This window comes from Triticum dicoccoides, chromosome 7A, assembly GCF_002162155.2.
Source record: "Triticum dicoccoides isolate Atlit2015 ecotype Zavitan chromosome 7A, WEW_v2.0, whole genome shotgun sequence".
Lineage (NCBI taxonomy): Eukaryota > Viridiplantae > Streptophyta > Magnoliopsida > Poales > Poaceae > Triticum > Triticum dicoccoides.
Genome location: NC_041392.1, coordinates 642590310 through 642600931, shown reverse-complemented (window position 1 = coordinate 642600931; position 10622 = coordinate 642590310). Strand labels below are relative to the sequence as shown.

At 48.1% G+C, this 10622-nt stretch overlaps 1 protein-coding gene and 1 pseudogene across 2 annotated transcripts; both read left to right on the top strand.

Annotated features, from left to right (window-relative positions):
* The first annotated feature begins 486 nt into the window (after nt 1-486).
* Nucleotides 487-6180, top strand: LOC119327602. Of its 2 annotated transcripts, none has more exons than XM_037600698.1 (6): nt 487-1004; nt 1124-1243; nt 1591-1722; nt 2323-2415; nt 3381-3491; nt 4749-6180. In XM_037600698.1, exons 1-6 carry the CDS (start codon nt 576-578, stop codon nt 5832-5834), a joined length of 1971 nt encoding a protein of 656 aa, XP_037456595.1. In that variant the 5' UTR covers nt 487-575; the 3' UTR covers nt 5835-6180. The 2 variants fall into 2 exon arrangements, with proteins under 2 accessions (XP_037456595.1, XP_037456593.1); XM_037600696.1 differs by having other exon boundaries at nt 1573-1722.
* Nucleotides 6181-7762: 1582 nt separating this feature from the next.
* LOC119333771 overlaps nt 7763-10622 on the top strand; it is a 20750-nt pseudogene continuing 17890 nt past the window's right edge.

Below are 10622 nucleotides of genomic sequence, written 5' to 3'. Positions count from 1 at the left end.
GCACGCACCCGTACTTCGTAGCTGTACAAGTCGCAGGGGCTAGAGGTATGGCTGACCCGTGAGACCGGCCGTGACCCAAGGAGCCAAGCACTTTTCATTTTGAAAAAAAGGTAGAGCTATGGCGAAGGAGGCAAAACAAAGAGATATACACCGGTACACTGCTTCCATGAGAAGAAGTAGTCTGTTGTTGGACCTCTATCCCGACTCTCGGCCCATGCACCGCGTCTACGAATAGCTAGCACAAAAGGTGTCAGAAAAGTGGGTGTACACCCGCGCGGGAAGCTTGTAGACCTGATCCAGCGAAACCAAGGGACAGGCAGCATTCTACAATCAAAAACGCTTATTTCTAATCTGACGGTTTAGAAAACCTACGTTCCATACACCAAGTCTATCAAAAAAGCAGGTCCTCGGAAATCTCCGCCCCCACACCGCCTCTTCATCTCTCTCTCCTCTCTCCTCTCCCCATTCCATCCCCGCCTCTTCAGCTCTCTCTCTCCTCTCCCCTCCCCCTCCCCGCCGCCTCCTCTGATTCCTTCGCGAGGGTTAGCAATTAGTTGCCGGCGCGGAGCACGGTTATGGGGTCGCCGGCCTGGCGCGGCTTATGGCGAGGCTTGTCGAGATGTGGCCGCTCCCCCTACACCGCGCCGCCCCCTCCCAGTCTCTACCTCGCCAGGGCAGCAGAGGTCCCCGATGCGTCGGGGCGCCGCCATCTCGCCGTGCAGCGGCACGCGATCTCACACATGCTGGGAACCATGGATCTGGCGCCTAGCATCAACACGGAGGAGTGGTGGAAGAGGAGGAGCCGGTACCACGGGGCGAGCTGGGTTCAGGCGCACGCTCCGTCGCGCTTCTTCTCGGCTACCCCCAAGGATCTACTGAAGGGTTCGAAGGCGGATCCGAGCGATCTTGCGGTGCCGAGTCCAGGTGATGATGCACACGGTCCCGGGGACATGGCGATGCACAATCGGTTCGCATCGGCACAACCGATCGCGCTTGTAGAGCAGGTAAGGGGCTATCTTTGATCTTTGTTTGGATGCGTTCATTTCATGCATACATAAAGCACTTGATTTATCAATGTCAGTGGTGTCTTAGTAGACTGAGTCTGTATTTCTGCATCTTATAGGGTGAAGCAAATGTCCGTGACAATGATTATCCCTTGATAAAGCCTGAAGATGATGGTCTAACTGAAGCTATTAAGTGCTACATGTTGAAGACGGGTGCAGACCAAATTGTTCCTGACACGGTGAGATAAATGCTGTTGTTGTCAAGCTTTCTGTATGCTTCCTAGATTGTTTCAGTAGACTTGTCTTACACAGATATACAACACTTGTAGCCACACTTGTATGTTACATGTTGATAAAAGAATATGCACATGAGTTCTGCATATGTATGTTATTACTGTTTAGCATTGTCCAGCTTGGGCCATGTATTCTTTAATTTGGTCCGGTATATATTGTGACACACCAGCACTATGTCGACCTACTATGATTGTTGCGAATCAACATGGTTTGCATTTATGATCATGTCTAGAATGTTGCTTCTTTCTTAATATTGACTATTGCTTATTTAAAGCTTTCGTCGTTCCTCAAGTGGGCTGCTGAGTATGGTGCAAGGGAAGATGTTGAGATTGTCTATCCATTAAGCTCACCCATTTCAATTGTGGCAAATTGGAGCGGTGATGGGATCATTAGTTATGTGAAGATGAAAATCAAGCAACTTGAGGTATATCACCGCAATTTTTTTGCACAGAATTGCCAGTTTTGGTGCACCTTAGCTCTCAGAGTGTGTTGACAATAACACTTGTAGATCAAGAACAACCAGATTTTAGTCTCCTTTTCCTCACTCATGATGTTCACATGTGTTTTCTTCGATCTGCATTGCTGTTCCGAAACCCCTCTTTTTTTGAAAAGTTTAGTGGATAACTGATCAATTGGTAATTCATCAAATCTGCTTTTGTTAAAAATAACAGGTAGCCAGTTCATTTTAAAAAAAATACCTCTCTTTATTTCCTATCTAAGTAGCAAGTAAGAACACGGATTTAAAATACCTCTCTTTAGTGGATTTAAAAAAAATAACAAGTATTTAAAAAAAATACCTCCCTCCGTCTGAAAAGGCTTGTAGGCTTGTCCCTCAAATGGATGTATCTAGCACTAACTTGGTGCTAGATACATCCATTTGAGGGACAAGTTTTCCGGACGGAGGGAGTATCTAGCACTGAAATACGTCTACATCCATTTGAGCGATAAGTAATAATGTAATATGGATCGAAGTGCCATATTTTTTTGATAATCCTATTATTACAAGCTTGAATTTTTTTTTCAGGTGAAGTGGTGGCAGATCAGATATCTGAGTAAAGCCGCACAAGCTGCTGGTGCAATTGACTCTAATTTTGAAAGAGGCTTGATATGTGTTGAGGTAGTCCTTTCTGAAATAGCTAGATACCACTTCTTTATTCTGATTAATTGAACTGTTCTTCCCAATGTACATGATGCTAAGGCATTTTTTTTGCTCTTGTTGTTTACTGAAGCTTCTTTCATATGTTAATTGATGTATACCGATTTAATAAGCTGGACCTTTAGATTTTGCTCAGCAAAGAATTGTTCTGTCCACTTTTCCTATGTTAATTGATGTATACCGATTTGTTATGGGTGTGTTCTTATATTATATATGAATTCCGTTTGTTTTTAAAATGACATTTTACTGTGACCTTTCTGTGTGAACTTCATAAAAGTTTATGAAAATATAATGGGAAATAGTCTCCATCGGCGCTGCGACATGACACATAATCTGCCATGTGGGCAACACATTTATGAAGGATTTGTTATTAACAATATTGGTTCGAAAATTTGCATGAGATTTATCATTATTATTTATGGGCATTACAGATTTGCTGTTAAGGCTCTTGTTCTTGCTGTAACTTAAACTTCCTCTTATCCACCCCCACATTGGCACATAATCTGCCATAGTTGTAACTTGGTTCCATTTAAACTTTTTATTCCAAGATGGTACTCCCTCCGTCCCACAATATGAGATGTTTTTACAAGCCATCTTAGCTTGTGAAAATGTCTTACATTATGGGACGGAGGGAGTAGTTTTTAATGTTCATATTAATTTATATGGGTCACTTCTCTCTGTTGGGATTACCAGGATTATATACTTTTGCCCTCGTATAAGATCTTGTGTTGGATCTTCTAAATTCTAGTGTTTTGATATTATGAGGATCTTTTTGTTTTTGGTTTTGGTACATCAATCATTACATTTTGTTATACTTAGATGATAGATCATTATATATGCAAGCACACACGGGCCACTTGGGCCAGGCTCCTACACACATCCACATTGTAACATAAATGTTTCTGACCTGGATGATAATTCTACAGGAGCACGCTTATTTGTACCTCCCTCTAATACGCCGGAGAGAAATGTTGCCAACGCTGTCTTCTTCATATCATATTTTTCCTCAAATGCGCAGATTTTTTTCGCGAAGAAAGGTATCAAATTGCTGAACTTATATTATTCTTTAATTCTTGTAAAATAATTTTCAGATAGAGTGATGTCTGAGCTGCGGTGTACCTATACACACTATATTTTTTAGATAATTGTAATGCTCCGAAAACAAAAAATAAAAACATTGTAGTACTGTAGTTCTGAAATTTGATCATGATTTTATTTTCATTTGAGAAACATGTCTTTTACGTGGCGATCATAGAAGAACATAGAAATCTGTGTTGTTACCAGCGATGAGGGCATGTGTTGTTATAGAGTCTAGATGCCTGTATGCCTTCATTCCTTTGTCGTAGCCGATAAAGATGGCATGGAAAGCTGCGATCAGCGAGCTTGTGGAGATTGCCCTACTCCTACGTGTGCTAACAACCCCAAGGTGCGCAAGTAGTGGATCACTGGCTTGTAGCCGTTCCACACTTTCTAAGGCATTTTACCAGCGAGGGATTTGGTGGGATCACAGTTGAGCAAGAAGTCGACAATGCTCATTGCCTCCCCCTCCCAGAGTTATGTTGTCATCTTCCTTTGTTTCAGCAGTGTGCGCGCAATTGCCACTGCTATTTGGTTCTGCTACACCATTTTTGTTCCAGGCTGTTTGGCATTAGGTGGGCAAACTCTTTAATTGTCAATACCAAGGCTTGCCACGTCGGTGCGAATCATGATGTTGAAATCTTTTGCTTTAAACTTGTTTAAAGTATCTAGTCTTCTGATAAAGAGAAATGTTTTTAGGTGGGGAAATATTATTTATTTCAAGCTTATTTCAAGCTCCTCAAAAGATTGCTTAATTGAATGGGAAAATCAAATAGTTCCATCTGTCTAATAGCAAAGTTAATAAAGTAAGCATGACTCAGCTGGCCTCTGACAGAGAGAACTGTAAAACCAATATTCCTTCCCTGGCAGCTCATTCAGAACATGAAGATATGATAACTCTGAAACAAAAAATGGCGAATGAACAATGAAGGAAAAGCAGCAACCACTAATGGTTAATAGAGAAAAAGTCTGGAAGTAAAAAATGTATGTAATTAAATTAATCTCCTTAAGTCCAAGGGTATAGTCATGGGTATTCTTTATCAGGTTTGTTTATTAAATGTGTAGGAGAATCTCTATTCAAGGGCTTTATCATGGTTATTGGTTATAGCTTAGGCAAGCATGGATTATCGGTTACACTAACGAGTTAAATTCCTGCATTCTTTTTTTTTTCATTGTCATCATGTAAATCGTGAACGTACTTTTTGATGTTTTTGCAGAGAAAGTTTCAGGAAGAGATCATTTTGAAGGCAAAGAACTCCGGCGTTTTATGTTTGGATGGTACCAGTGCTGAAGTGAAATCAAGCCTGAGAAAAGTAATTGCACAGTTGCGGCAGTTTTGCTATGACCACGGGGAGCGTGTTGATGTCTCATCTATCTATGGACCTGGGAGCGAGGTATATACTCCACCAGGAGTTGGTACATTCCATCTTGAGGTCTTACACTGCGAAAGATCCATCAGCTTTCCAATTTTGGCAAACAAGCTATATTTCAGAGCCTTCAGAAATGGTCACGGTATGTTTGTATTCAAAAATGAGGAGGATTTTAAATGTGATGAGGATTACATTGTGCTTGACTTTACGGGTAGTTATACCTCTGCTGGCCTTGCTCGGCATAGTGTCGGGGACACATGGATAGGAACTCAAGCTCTTAGACACGCATTTCATGTCATATCCAAGTGCAACGGAAGGTCTACAGATTTATTGAAGCAAGCTATCCAAATCTTCATAATTCATATAGCTGAAGCTGCACGCATCCAATGCGTTCTTGATGCAGTTTGCGAATCAATTACTGGTGAAAGGACTCATCTAGATGAGCCTAATTCGCAACCTACCTGTGCACCATCTAGTGAGCCAGAGGCTGAGGCTGAGTCTGCTCCTTCAAGTGAGGCTGAGGCTGCTCCTTCAAGTGAGACTGAGGCTGCAGTTTCGCCAGCCGCTTCTCCACCTTCGAGCGCTACTGAGGCTGCTCCTGTTGCTTCATCACCAGCTCCTCCACCATCTTATTGGATTGCGACTTACGGGCATTATTCAAATGAAGCTAAGGAAGCAATCAACGCGCAACTGACCAAGAATGTGAAATATACCATTATTAGTAAGGATGATTATCAGATAACATCACTGGATGATATCTTGAAACAGATCAGGATATTATCCCGGGGAGTGCACAACAAGGGTGTATTTGCACACAAAGCAGATGACTCACTATTGGCACTGCCAAAAGAGTGTCCGCCTGATCCTAGTGGGAAGGAGGTAGAGTATCCTTATGCTCTATTAGAGGAGTGGAACACGGGCAAGATTCTGTAGAATGCTTTGCAGCAACTGAAGTTCATTGCCTCAAGATCAATGCATGATTCTATGACACCCAACAGGATCACATGCTTAGAAATGGGACTCCGTGGTGATGTGACATTTGGCATATGCAGGATGGCTTTTGACGCTGCTCCTTGGTGATGATTGCTCAATCATCTGGGGCGCCTACAACCAGAGTGTGATAGTGGTTTTGGTATCTCATATAAATCTAGTATGGATGTTATAACGTGAATGTATTTGTTGTCTTATAAGTGGCTGGCATCTTTTAAGTGTAACTGTGAGATATGCTGTACATTTCCTTTTCTTCATGAAATAACACTGAGCTGTATGGTTTATAAAGTTTAAATCTGCTGCCTTCCTTACTACTCTACAATGGCATTATACTTCTTGAAAGATAATCCCTCTGTAAAGAAGTATAAGAGCATTTAGATAATTAAAATAGTGATCTAAACACTCTGATATTTCTTTACGGAGGGAGTATAGAAGAAAAATGAAAATCTTTGGTATTCTTATACTGTCGCAAATAAAATAACAGTTTTGCTAAAGCACATCTAGACATAAAATAATCAATCAAAGCAAAAGAAGCAAATTGAATGTTTAGAAGGCTATTATGGTAAATAATATTTGGGTTTTTACTGGTTAAAAATGCCCCAACGTCTTTGTTATCTAGCTTTAATCTGGACAGTTTAAAAGAAGCGAATGGACATTTTGGAGGAGCCTTCAGAAGATTTGGGGATTTCACTATCATAAATGGTCCACATGCATGGATGCTACTCTTTGGGTATCTACAAGGCCGGACCATCAAAACGGCAGGACACTTTGTCATCCTACGCAGATCCCTATTCGTCCACGAACACGTTTGCCCATCCTTTTTTCGGCAAACCAGATGCAAATCAAGGGGAGGTTTGTGGGCATGTGCGTGACCGCCAGGCCAAACCCAAAAGCGTTTCTGGCGTGCAACGGTTACCGCGCATCGATGCCGGTCAAGCCGCTCCAGCGCGGACATGACCAGATCAGGATTGTGGCGCCGCCATCGTCGCTCTCCGGGGCTATCATCCTCCCCGTCACCTGGCTCCTCCGTGAAGGAGGAGATCATTCTCTTGGACGATGATGAGGAGGAGCAGGAGCCACAGCAACACCCGCACCTCCTCGCGGTGGCCGCCGCGATGGACCAGGAGTACTAGGCTGACATGGAGCTCCTCCTCGAGCGGTCGCTGCGCCGCCTCTCCGGCAAGTCAAGGTCCTCCCTCCTCCGGGTGCAACCGCATCCAAATAGGGCGCTGCGTGAAGGAGTACGTGGCGGGGACGGCGGGTCGTCATTTGGGTGGGAGCCATGGTGATGGTGGCCGTCATCGTCGCCGCGGCCTGGCGACGACATCGCTGTTTCATGGCGGGGCTCGCCGGACTGCCGCGAGTGGGAGGGCGTGGACTGCGGCGCAGTCACGCGTGTCTCGCTCGCCGGCCGTGGGCTCTGCGGGACGATCTCGCCGGCGGTGGCTAGGCTCGCCGCGCTCACGCACCTCAACCTTTCCAGCAACGGCCCCGCCGGCTCTATCCCCGCGGAGCTGCTCTCCCTGCACAATGCCTCCGTCGGCGACGTCAGCTACAACCGCCTCTCCGGCGCGCACCCGGACGTGCCGGTCGTCGGGCGGTGCGCTCGCCTCGCGCTAGAGCAACCATTTGTCCGGGCGGTTCCCGTCCGTTGTCTGTCTGGCAGTTGACCCCGAGCCCTCGTGCGAAAATCCACGTTCCCGAGCCCTCGTGTTGCTCAATGCCAGCAAAGTTTCCCTCCCAGTGCGTGATCCGCCCGGCACTCGCCGTGCTCGACGTCTCCGTCAACGCGTTCGGCGGGGCCATGCACCCGTCCCCCCGGCCCGGGTTCGGGAACTGCTCGCGGCTGCGCCAACCTCAACAAGCTCACGTGACGTCTCTGGAGCAGCTGGCGCTCCCGTTCAAATACAGGGGATGCTCGATCGCCTGTGAACCGCCATGCTCACCAATCTCGCAAGCTCGACCTCACCTACAAGGCTACAAGCTACAATGCGCTCACGGGCGAGCTCACACATGCTGGAGGAGTTCCGGCTCAGGAAGAACAACCTCACCAGCACGATCCTGCCGGCGCTCGGCAACAGGACCAGCCTCCGGTACCTGGACCTTCGGTCGAACTGCTTCGGCGGTGACCTCGGAGCCTTTGACTTCTCCCGCCTCGCCAATCTCACCGTCACTATGCCCAAAAATGCTACACTTACGGGGCTGGAATTACGGAAGGAACTTACGGGGCTGTCTTGAACCTGGCCTCCAACAACCTCACCGTCACTATGCCCAAAAATGCTAAACGTACGGGCCTCTTACAGGAGTTTTACAAGCCCTTTCCTAATGATCTCTCCAGCATCTACTCCTGTACATCGATGACGGCCCTGCGCGTGGCTAACAACGAGATAGATCACCGGGTAGCTGGCGCCGGAGATCGGCAACATGCGAGAGCTGCACTTCCTCTCGTTGACCGTTTACGCTTTTACTAGCACATGAGCGGCATGTTCTGGAACCTCCGGGGTTGCAAGGACGTGAAGGACCTCGCCGCGCTGCTCGGGTCGTGCAACCTCGGCGCGCGAGACCCTGCTGAACGCCGGCTGCGTCGGCGACAACGTCAGCAGCATCCGGCTGATCGTCATGGAAGTACAGACTGACGGCCTCAACGTCCTGAACCTCGCCGGGAATCGTCTCACCGGCCCGAGCCCGAGCTGCCTCGGTGCCATGAAGAGGCTCTACTACGTGGACTTGTCCGGCAACCACTTCGCCAGGGAGATATCGCCGTCGCTGATGGAGGTGCAGCTGCTTACGTCGGCGATGGCCATGTCGGAGTTCAATCCGGGCTATCTGCCTCTCGTGTTCACCGTGACGCCGAATGGGGCGTCGGTCATGCAGGGACGCGTGTACTACCAGGTCTTGGCGCAGCTCCGTCCGCACCCGCCGGCGATCACCGTAGACACGATCGGAGAGGAAGAAGACACACACAGAAACTTTGGTGGCGCACAAACACCTGCCGCACGAACGGCGTTTTCTGTTTTTCACCTCGAGCTCGATCTCGCTCACCACGGAAAAATGCACAGGTGGGATGGGGGCTTTATACCTGCGTGCGCAGACACGCCATCCCGCGCTCATACGCACCCACTCACCCACTCGCCACGTCCCGCGCGCTCCGGCTCGCGCACGCACGCGATCGCCGCGGCCGCAACTCACGCCCGACGCGGTCACTACACCCGCACATTGCGCCAACTAACTCGCGCACACACGCACGCACCCACGGACACGCACGCACGCTCCCGCGCCTGCCACGGGCCGGACCCGACGTGCCCAGCGCGCGCACACACACGCGCACGCGTCCGAGCCCGCCTTGGCTTATTGCCCAACATCGCCGCCACGCTCAACCTGAGCGACAACGACATCTCAGGCGCGATCCAGCGAGAGGTCTGGCAGATGAAGACGCTGCAGGTGCTTGACCTCAGCTACAACAACCTCTCTGGGCAGTTCAATGCGTTCCCGGCGGGGAATCTGAAGCTTTGCGGCGAGGCGATCCCGGATTCTCGGTCCGCTGCGGCAAGAAAACATGGGCGGCGACAGGCAAGGCTTCGTTGTCCAAGACCGTGGGCAAAAGAATCCTCGTGGCCATCGTTCTTGGTGCCTGCTTCGGTGTGGATGCCATCGTCGTCTTGCTCGGAGCCTCGGACTCGCCGTGATCGCCATCAGAATGTTCATGTCGAAATCGAACGGATCCGTCAGAGACGGCGGGAAGTGCGGCCCTGTTCGACTACTCCATGTCGGATCTGCACTGGATGAGTCCAAGGACACGATCTTGCTCATGTTGGAGAAGGCGGGCGGCGGCGACCCGGCGAGGAAAAGCGTCACGTTCTTGGACATCCTGAAGGCGACGAACAACTTCAGCCCGGCTGATCATCAGGTCGGGTCGCTACGGCCTGGTGTTCCTGGCGGAGCTAGAAGGCGGCGCGAGGCTCGCAGTGAAGAAGCTCAACGGCCACATGTGCCCTGGTGGAGCGGGAGTTTCGGGCGGAGGTGGAGGAGCTGCTGTACCCGTCCATGGCGAACGGCAGCTGCTGTGTTAATCTCAATGAACCTGAACCTGTAACGCTAGTGTTCTGTTTTCTGAATTTTCTGAATATAACGCCAGAGGCACGCTGTGTTCGTGCTGCGTCTGAATAGGGCCAGTGCTTACTTTTCCATGTGTATATCGTGTAATCGTCGGCCACGATCACGTCCAAAGGATGGCGCGGGTAAAACGGATCAAGACCGTCTTAGTAGGATCAGAAGGAATATAAAAGAAAGAAGGACCGTGATATTTGGCACATGTGTGGTGGATAGCAAAACTATCATACTCCTCCTTCCTCCCATATAAATACATGCATGCATGCATTAGGATATAGATTAGGTGTGATTAACTCTCTTCCACGTCCATCCCTCTCTCTAATTACATACATGCACTAGAGGACAGAAAAGCTGATGTCATATTAGATTCTCTCCTATTTCAAAAATTCAAAATGTTTTGTAGCTTAAACTGTTGGTCCGATGCAAAAATCGTTTTCACATAAAATATTCGCCGCGATGAGATTTTTGAAACTAGATCCCATGTTGGTATGTTTTGATGAATCTTTTTTTCGGGTCAAAAGTTACCATGCCTCGGCTACATAAGTTACCAAGCCTGTGGTATGCAACTTACAATGCTATTTCCACATAAGTTACCGGGGTTATATTTTTCAGCAACCCCCC